The sequence below is a fragment of the Neltuma alba genome, unplaced genomic scaffold (assembly GCF_004799145.2).
Source record: "Neltuma alba isolate B1F8T4 unplaced genomic scaffold, ASM479914v2 tig00013206_pilon, whole genome shotgun sequence".
NCBI lineage: Eukaryota > Viridiplantae > Streptophyta > Magnoliopsida > Fabales > Fabaceae > Neltuma > Neltuma alba.
In genome coordinates, this window is record NW_021637511.1 from 17,826 (window position 1) to 35,745 (window position 17,920).

The 17,920-nt window shown below is 39.7% G+C and overlaps 6 protein-coding genes across 6 annotated transcripts; all 6 read left to right on the plus strand.

Annotated features, from left to right (window-relative positions):
• The first annotated feature begins 220 nt into the window (after window positions 1-220).
• LOC114735399 (anthocyanidin 3-O-glucosyltransferase 2-like) lies at window positions 221-1,834 on the plus strand. Its single transcript, XM_028923084.1, has one exon. It carries the CDS (start codon window positions 366-368, stop codon window positions 1,809-1,811), a length of 1,446 nt encoding a protein of 481 aa, XP_028778917.1. The 5' UTR covers window positions 221-365; the 3' UTR covers window positions 1,812-1,834.
• Window positions 1,835-5,714: 3,880 nt separating this feature from the next.
• Window positions 5,715-7,323, plus strand: LOC114735383 (anthocyanidin 3-O-glucosyltransferase 6-like). Its single transcript, XM_028923071.1, has one exon. The coding sequence runs from the start codon at window positions 5,715-5,717 to the stop codon at window positions 7,176-7,178; it is 1,464 nt and encodes a 487-aa protein (XP_028778904.1). The 3' UTR covers window positions 7,179-7,323.
• A 1,515-nt stretch (window positions 7,324-8,838) lies between these two features.
• Window positions 8,839-9,426, plus strand: LOC114735389 (uncharacterized). Its single transcript, XM_028923078.1, has one exon. The coding sequence runs from the start codon at window positions 8,839-8,841 to the stop codon at window positions 9,424-9,426; it is 588 nt and encodes a 195-aa protein (XP_028778911.1).
• A 580-nt stretch (window positions 9,427-10,006) lies between these two features.
• On the plus strand, window positions 10,007-11,554 carry LOC114735385 (anthocyanidin 3-O-glucosyltransferase 2-like). The gene has a single exon (XM_028923074.1). The coding sequence runs from the start codon at window positions 10,055-10,057 to the stop codon at window positions 11,504-11,506; it is 1,452 nt and encodes a 483-aa protein (XP_028778907.1). The 5' UTR covers window positions 10,007-10,054; the 3' UTR covers window positions 11,507-11,554.
• Window positions 11,555-15,353: 3,799 nt separating this feature from the next.
• On the plus strand, window positions 15,354-16,475 carry LOC114735390 (UDP-glycosyltransferase 71E1-like). The gene is made up of 2 exons (XM_028923080.1): window positions 15,354-15,920; window positions 16,218-16,475. Exons 1-2 carry the CDS (start codon window positions 15,354-15,356, stop codon window positions 16,473-16,475), a joined length of 825 nt encoding a protein of 274 aa, XP_028778913.1.
• LOC114735391 (anthocyanidin 3-O-glucosyltransferase 6-like) lies at window positions 16,472-17,920 on the plus strand. The gene has a single exon (XM_028923081.1). It carries the CDS (start codon window positions 16,472-16,474, stop codon window positions 17,918-17,920), a length of 1,449 nt encoding a protein of 482 aa, XP_028778914.1.

Sequence of the window (17,920 nt, forward strand, 5' to 3'; positions counted from 1 at the left end):
AAAAATATTATTGATATTTTTGGAAATTATATTTTATGGTTTAATATTTATTGTATACTTTTTTTGTTAATATATGATACCAATTAGCAGACTATTTTATAGCGTGCAACATCTACACCCATTATTCCACAGTCAAACCATAATGCGCGTCCCCAGTTTTACCAATTAGCAGCAAAGCCGTGTGTTGCTTTGCCTCCTCTTCCTGACGATATTTGAAGAGCCGGGTTTCACTTCTTACTTCTTCGCCCCAATCCTTGAGCTGCACGGCGATGATGAGTTCTCTATAGAATCCTACGCTTAATTAGATTGCTCTTTCTAAGTATCTCCTTCGCTGTTCCGTTCAGTTAGACATAAACATCTCCGCGATGACGAAGTCACGGCTAGTGTTCATTCCTGCTCCCGGTATGGGTCACCTCGTGTCCACCGTGGAGTTTGCCAAATTTCTCATCGACCACGACCACCGTTTCTCCATCACCGTCTTCGTCGTCAAGGCACCAGGTGCCACCAACGTCGATGCCTACACCGACTCTCTCACTTCCTCTCCTAATTTCCCCAAGCGCCTTCAGCTCATTCACCTCCCAATTCACGAATCTCAGTCTGCTCCGTATTTACATCAACTCGTCCAAAACAGCATACCCCTCCTCAAACAGGCTCTGTTCGACCTCATTCAAGAGTCCCACTCCAACCCGGACTCTCCCCGACTCGCCGCATTGGTTGTCGACATGTTCTGCACCGCAATGATCGACGTCGCCAACGACCTGGGGGTTCCCGCCGTCGTCTTCTACACCTCCGGCGCTGCATATCTTGGTTTGATGCTTCATCTTCACGCACTGCGGGAACAGGGTATTTACGACACGACGGCGCCTAACTTCAAGGATTCCGGCACCGAGCTGATCATCCCGAGTTTTGCGAACCCGGTGCCAGCCAACGTTTTGCCCTCAGGAGTCCTGGAGAAGGAGTGGGAGGGTTTTGTGGACGAGTACGTCAGGGGTCTTCGTAAATCAAACGGTATCATCGTAAATACGTTGGAGGAACTTGAATCGCAGGCGATTCACTCGCTCTCGGAAGGAGGTACCCGGATCTATCCTGTGGGGCCCATCTTAAGTGCGAAGGATGATGAAAGGCGTCAACAAGGATCGGACATCATTGAGTGGCTTGACGATCAACCCGAGTCATCGGTTTTGTTCCTGTGCTTCGGGAGCCGGGGTTGTTTCGGTCAGGATCAAGTGAGAGAAATCGCATCCGCTCTGGAGAACAGTGGGGTCCGCTTCTTGTGGTCTCTGCGAAAGCCCCCGCGGGAGGGTTCAAAAGGCATCACCGATTACTCAGACCCAGAAGAGGTGTTGCCGGCGGGGTTCTTAGATCGGACGGCAGGCATAGGAAAAGTCATCGGGTGGGCCCCCCAGGCTCGAGTACTGGGCCACAAAGCGGTGGGGGGATTTGTATCCCACTGTGGGTGGAACTCCATCCTGGAAAGTGTGTATTTTGGAGTGCCAGTTGCGACGTGGCCGCTGTACGCAGAGCAGCAAGCCAACGCGTTCGAACTGGTCCGTGAGTTGAAGATGGGCGTAGAGATCTCATTGGATTATAGGGTGAACTTCAAGAATGGAAGCAACTCGGGAATGATAAGTGGGGAGAGAATAGAGAAAGGGATAGAGGAGGTGATGAAGAGAGAAAGTGAGAGGAGGAGGAAGGTGAAGGAGATGAGTGAGTTGAGTCGGAAGGCATTAATGGAGGGTGGATCTTCTTTCTCGCACTTGGGCCGTTTTATTGATGATGTACTGAATAACAGGATGTTGAATCTATCCTGATTTAGAAGACCACGACACTTTTGTACTGCTTGTTACTCATATGACGACGTCGTTTCCTTGCAGAATTACTCGTGTTTTCTGAATTCACTTGGCGTATCAATTTTAATAAGAATAGTCATATGAAATTAACCAAGTGTTTGCTTTGAGTATAATTTTTCTCAAGAAATTGGATATGTCACTTTTTGAAAGCTAACATAATAGTTGGCTAAAGAAAAAAAAAGCATTGACGGAATTAGATCGCGATGAGGGCAAGGAGTGAGTTACTAGCTATACATGGAAGAAGCATTGACGGAGAGAATGATATCAAGACGTATTTAATCATAACCGTTGATAAATATTATGTCATCATGAGTGTATGTCACTTATGTTATATTTAATACTTGATTCCCAATTTTATCATTATTTAATTCTTATTAGAAAAAAAAATAAGAGAAAAAGATATGAGAATGACATTTAAATGTGGGGAGGGAGAAACTTTAATGAGAATAAAATTAAAAAGATTTGTTAATTTGATACATTTCTTAGTATGTATGAGAATGTTGCACGTGACTTACATATTGAGAACCAGCGTGGCATGGTGTGTGTGTGTGTTAGTGATTCTAGAAATTCTGGACATGCATATTTGTTCGGGCAAAATAAAAATAATATTACCTCTGATTTTTAATATAAGATTTTGTTTGATTTTTATTTTGATCCTAAATATAAGACTTCAATATATTTTATCTTTCATATTTATGTATTTTTTTTCAAGATAGTCTTCGTAACAATGGTACTTATAGCCAATACATTTAATTAGTAAGAATATTTTAGAAAAAAACAATATATATTTATTACAAGTAACTAGCTTAATTTATTTTTTTAATCTCTTTAAATTAATTAACTAACTGTTATAATTAGGAAGGGAGGTAATATTATATTATTGATCAACATTAATACTGCTCACATGCGTCGCAGTCACCCACCCCTTGTCAGTAAATGATCCTGTATAGTCAACACAATACTCGATAAATGATTTATGCATGAAAAAGCTGTTAATATTTTGTTGTTTAATTCCTAACTAACTTAGTTTAGCTACTAAAGTTGGGTAGTTTAGTTATGCAGCTTGACACGTGTGTTTTCACTCCTCACAACTGTGAATAATACGGTGTCACTGTATGCCAACACTGCTCTGCTCACAATATCATCGCCAAGACAAATCTCGGTGAGGGGTACGTAAGGCGCGTGAGACAGTGGTAGTAGAAGAGAGTGGAATTTTATGTTTGCCCCTTCATGTTTTTCTACGGATTTCTTTCTTCTTCATTCATGAAACAATAATGTTCCCATTGCACGGGATCGGATCGTAGTTGAGGCTGTCCCTTCAACGCAACGTTTTTAACTTGAGATTTGAGAATGTGATGAAACATAATCCCCCCATGGCCGCGCGTGCCGTAAGAGAAAGAGGATATATAGAAGGTTCCAACATCCCCCGCCACGTGTAGTAAAGAGACTGCGGTTCCTCGATGCCCACCGTTACTCTGTTACTCACTTGAATTTTAACAGCAGATTACTAATAAGTACTCCCTTCGTTTCTTATTATAAGAGACATTTGATGTTTATGGCATGTTTTCATATATAAAAGACATTTTAAAGTTGTCTTTATTTTTTTATATTGATTTCCTATTTTACCCCTATTTATTTTGTTTTCAACTCATACTCTCTCTCCCTCCCACTTCTCTTTCTTTTAATAATTTAATTGTTCTCTCACATACTCTCTCTCCTTATTAATGGGGGCATTGTTAGAAAAAACATTATACTTTTTACACATTAATTGTCCTCAACTAATTTTAACTGTTTTTTTTATCAACGTAATTTGGTTATTTGTCTCTTATAATGAAGAACGGAGGGAGTAATGTTTAGCTTCACGTCCCAATTTCTGCCCTTACCAAATATTACGTCCGCTACTTAATATAAAAACTAATTTAATATTTAATTTAATCATAAAATATAAAACTTCAATTTATTTTGTCTTTCATATTTATCTATTTTTTTTAAAGTAGTCTTTGTAATAATATAATTGTTTATGTCAAAGATTCCATCAAATGGTAATTTTAGCTGATACATATAATTAGTAAAGATATTTTGAGAAAAACGACACCTATTTATTATAAATAACTAACTTAATAAATTTTTTTATCTATTTAAATTAATCAACTAACCCTTATAAAAAATGAGAGGTAGTATCACACTGGGAGATGCTTATGGATGGGAAAATGATTTTATGATCCAACTTCCTACAAATATGATGTTTTTTAATATCATGAGGAACTTTTAACTGAATACATAATTTGCAATGAGTGTTCGCCATCGAGTGACTGGAAAAGCAAAGGCAAGATTTCAGAAAATAGCACGACCTTTTTGACATTTTGTGCCAACCCATCTTTTAGGCTTTCATAGCTGTCAACAACTTCCGGAATTTTTTTAGACTAAAGAACGAATGTATATTGATTAGCTTCTTGGGTATTATTTATAGAAACTAGAATTATAACAACACATCATATATTCTTCTTGTCTTTAATATAGGATCTAATTATTGAGTTGGTTTTAGTTCTAAATATAAAACCTATTTCTTATATTTATCAATTTTCTCTAAATTACCCTTATAGATACCTCAACTATAATCAAGTAAAAATGGGAGAGGAGGTATTAAGAAAGATGATTATGATATTTTAAGAAAAATGTGTCACATTTCTTATAATTAACTAACTTATCTAATTTTCTTAATCTAATCAAATTAGTTAAAACGGTATTATATTAAGGACCGGAGGAGTAATAGTTTGCGATTGATCAGTTCCCAAAATTTATTAGCATGTCACGTTATAAAAACGACCTTCTTCAATTCATTCTTCAAGTTCCAAATATTTGATATCCATGTTCTTAGATCCGCAACTGATGGATACAAGAATATGTAAACCAACTTTCAAGATTCAACACAACACATAAAAAGAACTTGAATAAAGATTTTTTAGGAAATTAACTTCAATTTTGAAATAAATAAGCACCTATATATCCTGTCCACTTGCACATAAAAAATCAATATACTTCCATCACATATAAAACAACCATGCCTTGGTTATCATATTTGAGCACCATGTAAGTTATCTTTTACGAACGGTTCTCAAGATCTCCGCGGATTTTCATCCAATGAAATGTTATTACGTACGAAAGACAAATTGTTAATCTATCGTGTTTCAACAATTTAGATTTTAATTTTTTATAAATTATTTATAAAAAATTTTAAAAATATTTAGTGCACTCACAAACAATTATTTATTAAATCTTAATATAGTTTATAATTTATAATTTATTTATTTTTATAATTTAAAATTGGTTAAAATATATATTTTTTAATTTGGTTCCTTAATTTTAAAAAGTATATTTTTAATCTTTTAACCTAAAAATTATTAGTCTTAAATGATATCTTTTATAACAATCATATATAATTGTTTTGAATATTAAATTTAATGTGTTAATATTTAATAATGTTTTATCAGCATTCAAGAGATCAATGTCATCATTTTTTTTTAACAGTTTTAGGCTAGAAGACTAAAAATTTATTTGTTAAAGTTAAGGGATCAAAATAAAACCTTGTGTAAAGTTAAAGGACTAAAAATATAATTTAGCTTTTAAAATTTTAATAATAGATTTAAAAAGACTTAAATATGAAGAGTTAAAATATTAATCTAATAATTTCAAAAAAAAAAAGAAGGGAAAAGGATTGAAAGAGAAGAGGAGAAGCTCAGAACCGCTTGAACTTCTCATGTGTATATCTGCATAATACCGCTCACCGAACAAGATATTGCTTTGATTAATGTATCATCTCCATCGCCAAAACAAATCAGAGCACGCGATTCATTATTTACCGGGATGAAGAAATTGCAGCTGGTTTTCGTGCCCTGTCCTGGCATGGGTCACGTCGTCTCCGCCGTCGAGTTCGCCAAGCTTCTCATCAACCGCCATCACCTCCTTTCCATCACCGTCCTCATCATAAGAGCACCATTTGATCCCAACGTTCAAGCCTACACCCACTCCCTCACTTCTTCTCTTTCCTTCCCAGAACGTCTCCAGTTCACTCTCCTTCCTCCGCACCCTGACCCCACCAAATATCAGACACTTCATTCATCTTCCCTTATGAACTCTCTCGTCGAAACCCAGAAACCCAACGTCAAAGACGCTGTGTCCAAACTCAACTCGGCAACCGACTCGCCTCGGTTGGCGGGATTCGTTGTGGACATGTTCTGCACAGCCATGATTGACGTAGCCACCGAGTTCAGGGTTCCTACCATGGTGTTCTTCACCTCTAGTGCCGCTTTTCTGGGCTTCAAGCTTCATATCCACACGCTCCGGGAGCGAGACAACGTGGACACGACTGAGCTTAACTTCAAGGACTCGGGCACTGAGTTTGCCATCCCGTGTTACGAGAACCGCGTTCCTGTCAGTGTTTTCCCCAGTGTTATGTTCGACAGGGATTGGACGCTGTTTTTTTTAAACAATGCGAGCAGGATAAAGAAAGCAAAGGGCGTAATAGTAAATACATTCCAGGAGCTTGAACCCCATGCACTTCACTCGTTCTCCAAAGGTGATCTCACTGTCTATCCCATTGGACCGATCTTAAATGTAATGGACACCAAAACGACGATTACACAAAGATCAGATCATGTGATGGAGTGGCTTGATGACCAACCTCCTTCAGCAGTTCTATTCTTGTGCTTTGGAAGCAGGGGTTATTTCGATGAGCAGGATCAAGTGACAGAAATCGCAAGGGCTCTGGAAAGAAGTGGGGTGCACTTCCTGTGGTCTTTACGGAGGCCGCCGCCCAAGGGATCGGCGTTCGAAGTGCCGAAAGATTACTCATTCTCAGAGCTGGAAGAAGTGTTACCGGAAGGATTCTTAGAGCGGACGGCTGAGATTGGAAGAGTCATAGGGTGGGCTCCACAGCCCCAAATTCTGGCTCACACAGCAGTTGGGGGTTTTGTGTCGCATTGTGGGTGGAATTCCATACTGGAAAGCATATATTACGGGGTGCCAATAGCCACGTGGCCGCTTTATGCGGAGCAACAGCTGAATGCGTTCCAAGTGGTGCGTGAGTTGAAGATAAGTGTAGAGATCTGCATGGATTACAGGGATGAGTCTGATGCTACTGTGGGCAAATCGGGGGTGATAAGTGCCGAGAGAATAGAGAAAGGCATAAAGGAAGTGATGCAGAAGGAGAGTGAGGTGAGGAAGAAGGTGAAGCATATGAGTGAGATGAGTCGGAGGGCTTTAATGGAGGGTGGATCTTCCTACTCCTATGTGGGACGCTTTATCCATGACATACTGAACTGGAAGTGAAATAATTGTCATTGGGTCAATTACGTGAGTTAAAATTGGATTCCTATTTTTTAACGGTATCATATACTTTAAGGATCTGATCTGGGTTTCCATATTCATTCCCGTATGATTTGGGTTTCTCGTTTTTCATCCCTTATATTGCTGATTGGGGTTATGAAGCGTTACTGTGAGCTTTTTGTTTTTTTCTTTTGGGGTTGATTTCCTTCCTTTTCTAATCTACTTCTGCTCTGCTTGATTGTTACAGTCCGTTAATTTTCCTGAAAATTTTCTATTGGTTTTTGCATGGTTTTGTGAGGCCCAACGATTATAAATATATTAATATATTTCGGAGATCATTTATAACCCAGACCTCAATGATTCCACTTCCAAATCCCTCCATGCGGTGATGATAGTAATGATTATTGTATGAATTGACAGCTACCAAACTCAAATTTCTTGTTTTTTCCTCTGTAATTGCCATTGACATCGAAAGTTAGAAGTGGAATTTAATGGCAACTTCTGTTTATTACATTCTTGTGGAGCTGCTTTAGCAACTTGAATGTTTGCTTCAAGATATATATACTCCTCCGATCTTTAATATAAGACCTAATTGTTGAGTTGGTTTTGGTCTTAAATATAAGACCCATTTATCATATTTATTAATTTTTTCTAAATTACCGTTATGGATACTCCATCAATCATAATCAACTAGAAGAGGAAGAGGGGGTATTAAGAAAGATGATTATAGTATTTTAGGAAAAATGTGTCACATTTTTTATAATTAATTAACTTGCCTAACTTCCTTAATCTAATCAAATTAGTTAAATGGGTCTTATATTAAGGACCAGAAGAATATATATATATATATATATATTGAATGCTTCCTTTAATTTTATGCAGCTTATCCAAAAATGACCAATCTTTTAAATAAAATGGGATATAGCATGTAATATACTAGTATCATATTTAGGGGTTTTGTTTTAGGTGCTCATCAGTTAAGAGATGTTTTTCTGGATAAGCCCACGGTTTACTCTTACAAATTAAATTTCTTCCTTTTGCTTCGTTCCAAATTTTTATGCCCATAGTTGTCTTGTGCTCTCCATTTCTTTTCCTTTCTATCATCACACAACCCTATGGAAGATTAACCCAACCAAATAATTCAAACTTTGATTAATTAGCACAAGCTTTTGAAGTTTAATTTGCTAACGGGACATGGATTAATTATTTTTCCCGTTTGATTGGAAATTTTGCATCATTTGCTTTCCTAATGTTACGGCTCTTTCTATTCTGTTAATGACCTCCTTGATTTTGCTCATCATTTTAATGGCTGCATCTTCTTCGCCCTGGACTTTGAATGTTTAGGAATGGGCTGTCATTAAAGGAGGTTCTTTGGACTTTAGTGTGGGGAGGTGGGGATCCGCCCTATGTTCTGTGCCACACAACAAAAAATTGAGATGTGGGCTTTTTCACTCGTTTGCAAATGTGGCCGTTCCTCTATCGCGATTAAGACCTCACTTCATCTCACGCCACAAGCGGGGCGTGTTGCTTTAATTTCTGTTATTTAGCTTTCGAGAAATCTACTTCATATTATCTGCAAAATATATATAAAAAAAAATACTTTGTTTTTGATGGCACGAGTATGAGTGCAAGAGAATTAATACATAGGTGTCTCAATTTACTTATGGAGTGCTCCATTAATAATAAGCTTCGCCATCAAGTGTTCAGCATTCCTGCAGCAAAAGAGAGAAGATGGACTCCACAGCCACAGGATGCAGTCTGGGTTGATATGAACGGGTTAGTCAAACAACAACAGAGTGCAGCATGTGGTGGTTTAATTAGGAACTCTGAAAGAGATTGGTTAATGGGCTTCAGGAAAGGTTTAGGATGCTCTTCAATCACTGAAACAAAACTAGAAGCCATCCGAACAGGCTTGGAATTGGAAGTGGCCAAACAGCTGGGATATGCCAAAATCATGGTCTATTCTGACTCTTTAGAGGCATGCGACCTTATCATGCGCATGTGTGCAGCAGATAATCCCCTTCAACCGGTTATAAATGACACAAGGGACTTGGTTTTTAGAAAGGGGGAAGTGACGCTCCATCACACTAGTAGGACTATTATTGAGTGTGCTGATTTTTTGGCTAAGATAGGTCATGGTGACTACACTGATATAGTTTTGGTTCCAAAGGCTCCGACTAAATGTCTAGCTATATTATTGGAGGACAAAGAGGCCACAACTGCTGGAAGATCTAATACAGCAACTGCATGAGCTTTTTGGGATTTTATTTTTTCTCCTTCAAACCTAGCTCGTCCTTCTTTCCCAAAAAAAAATGTAAGAAGATTTTTGTGGAGAAATCTTTTTATCCTCATAATTAAATTTGCATAAAATGAAAAATAATACTCCATGTACTATTTATAAAATCCTAAAATTTGAGTTGTTGTAGTCGTTTTTATTCTCTTTCCTCATCTTTTTATTTTATTTTATTTTCTTTAATTTTTTATTTTATTACTAGTATTTCTATCCCTCATTTGTTTTCTCATTATCAAATAAGGACATATTTAAATTTTGTATATATTTATTACTTTTAATTTATTTAATTAAAAGGTTCTTATCAAGAGAACATGAGAAGTATTAAAAAGAATTAAATATAGGTATAGTCGTATAGATGCATAAATTCAATCTAATATTTCTTAAAATATACACCTATTTATTAATTATAAAATGTGCATTTATTACTCAGCTCGTCTACCCCACGAGACACGTACTGATGGACAGCTGTAATGTAACACATGACAAATCGCTCTCACGTGGACCAAGATTGCTTTGATTAATGGCTCTTCACCTCCACTAAAACAAACCAGAGCCTAGGGTTCATTATTCACTCAGACGCACGGGGATGAAGAAATCGCAGCTTGTTTTCGTGCCCTGTCCTGGTATGGGTCATGTCGTCTCCGCCGTCGAGTTCGCCAGGCTTCTCATCAACCGCCACCAACACCTTTCCATCACCGTCCTCATCATAAGAGCACCAATTGATCCCAACGTCCAAGCCTACATCCACTCCCTCACTTCCTCTCTCTCCTTTTCAGAACGTCTTCAGTTCACTCTCCTTCCTCCGCACCCCGACCCCACCAACTCTCAGACTCTTCATCCCTCTTCTTTTCTGGACTCTCTCGTCCAAACCCAGAAACCCAACGTCAGAGACGCCGTGTCCAAACTCAACTCCTCACCCGACTCGCCTCGGCTCGCCGGATTCGTTGTGGACATGTTCTGCACAACCATGATTGATGTGGCCACCGAGTTCGGGGTTCCTTCCATGGTGTTCTTCACCTCGGGCGCTGCTTTTCTGGGCTTCAAGCTTCATATCCACACACTCCGGGAGCGAGACAACGTGGACACGACTGAGCTTAACTCCAATGACTCGGGCACTGAGTTTGCAATCCCGAGTTACGAGAACCCTGTTCCTGTCAGTCATTTCCCTACTGTTATGTTCGACAAAGAGTGGACGCTGCGTTTATTAAACCATGCGAGCAGGATGAAGAAAGCAAAGGGCATAATAGTAAATACATTCGAGGAGCTTGAGCCCCATGCGATTCACTCATTCTCCAGAACCAAAAAAGATGTCGCCATTTATCCAATGGGACCGATCTTAAATGTAAGGGACACCAAGGTGACGATCACACAGAGATCAGATCATGTGATGGAGTGGCTTGATGATCGACCTCCTTCATCAGTTCTATTCTTGTGCTTCGGAAGTGACGGTTATTTTGATGAGCAGAAGCAGGTGAGAGAAATCGCAAGAGCTCTGGAAAGAAGTGGAGTGCACTTCCTGTGGTCTTTACGGAAGCCGCCGCCCAAGGGATCGGCGGCGGCAGCGCCGACAGATTACTCAGACTCAGAGCTGGAAGAAGTATTAGCGGAGGGATTCTTAGAGCGGACGGCTGAGATTGGGAGAGTCATAGGGTGGGCTCCACAGCCCCAGATTCTGGCTCACAGAGCAGTAGGGGGTTTTGTATCGCACTGCGGGTGGAATTCAATACTGGAGAGTATATATTACGGTGTGCCGATTGCGACGTGGCCGCTTTATTCAGAGCAACAATTGAATGCATTCGAAATGGTGCGTGAGTTGAAGCTGGGGGTGGAGATCTGCTCCGATTACCGGAGAGTGTTGGGCAGTGTGGTAAGTGCAGAGAGAATAGAGAAAGGCATAAAACAAGCGATGGAGAGAGAGAGTGAGGTGAGAAAGAAGGTGAAGCATATGAGTGAGTTGAGCAAGAGGGCTTGGATGGAGGGTGGATCTTCCTACACTCATGTGGGACGCTTTATTCATGACATACTGAATTGGGAGTGAAATTCTCATTTGGGACAATTATGATTGGATGCCTATTTTGTATAATTTTATTTATATAAATAGATATGTGATTATTTTGGAATCATATGATTGAGCCGTTTATATATGTTCATTTATCTGGCAAAAAAAAAAAAAGTTCAGGTAAGATATCTCCACTTTTGCCTGCTGACGGAGCAAAATCTACATGTCTCTCGGTGATCACCTGAACAAAGCACTGGTCTCCGAAGGAAGCTACTTGTGTACAAAAGAACAATGAATATCACTAGCTAATGATGTTTTTAATTATGTATCTGCGGCCTCAGAATTTTGTTCCTTTAGTTACACTTATCATGTTTTTATTACTTGATTTTGTTTATGGCGCAAAACATCTTGGGTGTTTGTTCACATCGCATTCCATTCAGTCTTCTTTGCATCAAATTTAGTTCAGCTTGTTAAATTTGTTAGAAGTTTTATCCCAAAATATGCATTTCTAATACGTGATTTCCAAGACAAATATAATAAAGGCGTTTGATAAATATATTTGATTTTTTTTTAATTTAGAATACAAGACAAGCAAATAACGTTAAAAATTGTCAAAAATATGTTACAACGAAAATATAATTTAAAGAACTCCAACTTCAAAGTTCAAACCACAAGTTTGCGATAATATCCAAACAGGTACGATTAATCGGTAGTCACTTTTTCCTTAGAAAATAAAAGTTGTTCTGGAGTCTGGAATCTGCGAAATTACCCGTCGTTTTTTCACTTCACCCGCTCTTCTTGACGCGTGTTGTAGCCTCTGCTTGCTCGCGCCTGCTCCACCGCCCACCGCCACCGCCACCTACTCCGTTGTCGTCGATCGTCGTCGTTCTCTCTTCCTTAGTCTCGCTCGTTCTCTCCGCCTTTGATTTGCATTTTGCAGATTTTATGCGTCATTTGGGTGAGTGTCTGAGTTCGTTCTTCATTCTTGTTTTTCACCTTTACCGATTCGGTCCTTTTTCGGTGTGCCGTAAGCAAATAAATGGTTGAATGGTATTCCTATTCTTAAGTTTTGCCGTGATGAGTTGACCAATGCTATACTCCGATATGCAGATTCGGTCCTTCCTGATCTTACTGTTCATCTCCCCCGGGGGGGGCATGATTACGTCTCTGTTTTGTTGCCTGCTTATCAGTCTTTTGGGAGTAGCTCATATATCATATGAATGCCACAATGCTGAAAGGGGATGAGCAATATATGTCATATATCATATCAAAGGTCATATTTGTGTACTAGTCGCTTGGGGAAGTCATTGTGAGCTTTTTCTCTCTTCCTTTTAGGCATCATACTTTCAGCTTCTCCATTGAGGTTTTCTTGTAGTCCAATTTCCCCTTTATCTTGTACGTCTCTCCTTGGCTTCCTCTATATTTTTATGACTAATTGTCTAATTCACATGCTTGTGTTCAATTTTCTTTGCTATTTTTATCTTTCTATGTTGGAATAGCTCGTACCACAAAGACCATCCTCCTCTTGGATGCCAATTCTAATTCCTGCTTTCATAGTTTTTGCCTCTGGCGATACCACCTTGGTATTTAAGTAACCTCAAGGATCACAGAGTAAGTGGCATCCACTTGTCCTGGCCTCATTACTTGAGCTTACTCTGCTTTGTAGGTAAGAAAGGTTTCTGATATGAGACAAGTTGGAGTCATAAAATTATTCAGAGCCAAGGTCAACTAATATGATTATTTTGGTTATCACTTCGATATTTGTCTAAATGAAGATAGGGTATAGGAATAATAGGAGTGGATTTGCTGCATCGTGTGTTTATTTGTTGAAAGATTGCAAACCGGTGCAGTTCCTAATATGATTAAATATCTGGCATTTCATTGTTTGGTATAGCAAAATATAAACGGTGGCTCTTGGAGATGCTGAAACCGAAGTTTACATGCGCCAAAGTGGATATTATTGTTGGGGTTTCTTATATTACTCCTGAGCTTGTAGTTATAAATTGCTCCTATTGACGATATGCTTGAAATTTTAATTAAAGATGATACAAATTGTGTGAAGTATGCTTTTATATATTTGCAACATTGACACACAGCTATGAATGCGGGATATCATATGTAGCTTGGGTAACTATTACGTAATTTTGTTGTATTTTGTATGTTGTGAATCTTTTGGTATTATGTAATTCCTGAATTAAACTTTCATTTGTCTGTTCATTAAATATGTAAATTGTAGAGCATATTTTTGTTTATTATTATTTTTTAATAAAGGGTATTATTTTTTATTTTAGGCATTTTAAAAAAAAATCACATGCACCCAGGAAAACCTGTCCCATTTTTAAAAATAATTAAATGTCAATTTTTTTACATCGGCTCCAACTAGAAGGGTAGAAAGAGGACTTTTTTCTCCTTCACTTTTTAATACCGGAATAAAAGAACAATTGTAGGAAATACTTTTTTCCTTCTAGTGAGTTATGCAATTGCTACGGAAAGTTTAAGACTTTCTACACTAGTTTAAAAACTGCCGTAAAAAAAAGCCCTTTTTGAACCCTTGCAAAAAGGTTCTCTTTTGTGATTAGTGCCTAAGGAAACGTTAGTTGGTACACAAAGACAAATCGCTAGAGTCGTCATACGTATTAGATTCACATCACATATGGACCAAGAATGTTTATGCCATGAATAAGCTTAACATTAACAATGACTTGGACCATGAAAAAGAGAGTTGTGGGTTAGCTACATATGATGCGTGTAAAGCCTAGCATCCATTTGTTACTATTATTAATTAAACAAATTATTAAACGATCACTTCGCCATTATAAGAAGATAAGATTGCCCAGAACAAAGTTAATCCCGTTGGCGGAGGGACTTAACCCACCCAGCATTTTCAAACTGCAAAAGAATATTCTGTTACGTGTTGTAGGCCTTTTAAACTTCTTAATACCTGCAAATTACAGTGAAAAATGATTATTTGAGATTCAATTATCCCATCATTTAATTTTTGATATATTTTCGGACTTAACCCTTTCTTTACGAAAAAAGAAGACGCTGTGTGGTCATCCAAAAGTAGACTCCACAGACCAAAAAACAAGAAAAGACTCCACAGTCCATAGTCCATGCCCAAGACTCTTATTAACGGAAAATTAAAAAAACGATGCAGATTTTCTTAATTAATCTCATGAAAGACTCAATCAATAAAATAGTTGCTGTTCTGTTAATAGTTAAGTTATCTATTAACTTAACTAGTTTACTTGTCTGCTGGCAAAAAAAAAAACTAGTTTACTTGTCCATTAGCTGGCTTAGTTATGTGGCTTTCCAGTTTCCACGCCTATATGTCCACGGACTTCCAATATTATGAACAACACAAGAAACTATTCCCACCTACTCTCCAGACGGACCTTTTCTCTTTCCCTCTTTTCATCTAAATCATGATATTATAGCTCTCAGTTCTTTTTTCTTCTGTTTGAACAAATTAACTAAGTTAAGAAGCCAAGTAACAGAACAGTAACTATTTTCTGGTATGAGCCTGCCTCTCATACTCCTCCGATCCTTAATATAAGACCCATTTAACTAATTTGATTAGATTAAGGAAGTTAGGTAAGTTAGTTAATTATAAGAAAAGTGACACATTTTTCCTAAAACACCATAATCATCTTTCTTAATACCTCATCTCCCTCTTCTACTTGATTATGGTTGAAGGAGTATATATAGGGGTAATTTAGAGAAAATTGATAAATATGAGAAATGGGCCTTATATTTAGGATCAAAACCAACTCAAGAATTGAGTCCTATATTAAGGACCGGAGGAGTATAATCCTTTCCTATAACTTTCTCACCTGCAAGACTGATCGAAGCACTCCCATTCATCATTCACCAGACACGCAATAGGATGAAGAAATCGCAGCTAGTTTTTGTGCCCATACCAGGCACAAGTCACCTAGTGCCCACCGTCGAGTTCGCTAAGCGCCTCGTCAACCGCCACGAAAATCTTTCTATCACCCTCCTCATAATCAAAGCACCGAATGACCCAACCGGCGACACCTACACGCTTCACCTCACCTCTTCCCTTTCCTTCCCAAAACGTCTCCGCTTCATTCTCCTACCTCCGCTCCACGACCCTAACACCGATCACCATCTTATTAATCCAGCTTCCTTCATCGACTCTCTCGTTGAAAACCAGAAACCCAACGTCACACAAGCCGTGTCCGCCCTCATCTCAGGCACCGACTCGCCTCGACTTGCCCGGTTCGTGGTCGACATGTACTGCTCGACCATGATCGACGTCGCCAACGAGTTCGGAGTTCCAACCGTCGGATTCTTCACTGCAAGTGCCGCGTTCCTCGGGTACATGCTTCATACTCACACGCTCCGAGAACGAGACGGCGTTGATACGACTGCGTTTAATTTCAAGGACTCCGGCGCCGAGTTTGCCATCCCGAGCTTGAAGACCGAAATAGCATATATTTATCTTTTAAGAACGATGATTTCTATCTTATTACAAATTTATTTTAAAAACACAAATAATTTGTTACAATATTTTATTCGCAACACATATTCTTTAAAAAAATCCATAACAAACACATTTCTCATGATCCGAACATCATATATAAATGACGCCAATGAACTCCAAAAAAGAAAAATTGCTCCACGTGCAATTGTAACCTCTCACATGCATTCTTCGATATGCATCAACTTCAAGCTCTCTCGTCCTCTCTTATATTTATGTGTCTCATATATAACTGTTTCATATAAGTTAAATCGCCACGCTGTCCAGTCACTCTCCAACAGTGATCTTCCTAAGGTCTATCCGGTGGGGCCCATCTTAAGTGTAGGGGAGGCCAAGGACACCAAGATGGTTCAAAGAAGGATCCGACGTGATGGAGCCCTTTATTTCTCGACAACCTCGTTGATTCGCTGCTGTCTACTCTACTCTGCAAGACTGCTAACCATCTTCACCAGAGTTAAGCAGATCGTTTCATTATTCACTTGTACGTGCGCACCACGGCCATGAAATCGCAGCTCGTTTTTGTGCCGTGTCCCGGCATGGGTCACCTTGTATCCCTCGTCGAATTCGCTAAGCTTCTCATCACCCACTATCAACGCCTTTCCATCACCCTCCTCGTCATCAAACCACCATTTGACGACGCCGTCGATGCCTACATCCACTCCCTCACTTCTTCCGGTTCCTTCCCAACTCGTCTTCGGTTCACTCTCCTTCCTCCGCACCCCAACCCTACCAGATCTCACCCTCTTCATCTATCTTCCTTCTTGGACTCTCTCATCGAAAGCCAGAAGCTCGACGTCAGAGATGCCGTGTCCAAACTCATCTCGGCCCCTGACTCGCCCCGCCTTGCCGGCTTCGTGGTGGATATGTTTTGCACCACCATGATTGATGTAGCCGCCGAGTTCCGTGTTCCGGCCATCGTCTTCTTCACATCGAGCGCTGCTTTTCTGGGCTTCTCGCTTCATGTTCACACCCTCAGGGAGCGAGAGAAAGTTGATACGACTGCGCTTAACTTCACGGAGTCGGGCACTGCGTTTGCGATCCCGAGTTTCGATAGCCATGTTCCTGCCAATGTTTTCCCAAGTGTTATGTTGGACAAGGAATGGGCGAAATTTTTCTTCAGCCATGCATGCAGGATTAAGAAAGCAAAGGGCGTAATTGTGAATACGTTCGAGGAGCTCGAATCCCATGCAGTTCAGTCATTCTCCAACAGTGATCTCACCGTTTATCCCGTGGGACCCATCTTAAGCGCAGGGGAAAACAGGACAGTTCCACAAGGATCAGATCATGTCATGAAGTGGCTTGATGATCAACCTACTTCGTCTGTTCTATTCTTGTGCTTTGGAAGTAGGGGTTATTTCGATGAGGATAATCAAGTGAAGGAAATTGCACGCGCTCTTGAAACAAGTAGGGTCCACTTCGTGTGGTCTCTACGGAAACCCCCACCCAAGGGCTCGGTGGAAGCGCCGGGTGATTACTCCGACCTGGAAGAAGTACTACCCGAAGGATTCTTGAAGCGGACGGCTGAGATTGGAAGAGTCATAGGATGGGCGCCCCAGGCCCAGATCTTGGCCCACAGGGCGGTGGGAGGCTTTGTGTCTCATTGCGGGTGGAATTCGATACTGGAGAGTGTACACTACGGTGTGCCCATCGCCACGTGGCCGCTTTATGCGGAGCAACAAACGAACGCATTCCAATTGGTGCGCGAGTTGAAGATGAGTGTGGAGATCTCATTGGATTACAGGGGGAAAGGGGGCAATAATGTAAGCAAATCGGGGGTGATAAGTGCAGAGAGGATAGAGGAAGGAATAAAAGAAGTGATGGAGAAGGAGCGTGAGGTGAGGAAGAAGGTGAAGGAGATGAGCGAGATGAGCAAGAAGGCTTTGATGGAGGGTGGATCTTCCTTCTCCTATCTGGGACGCTTTGTTCGTGATATTCTGAATTATGATTGA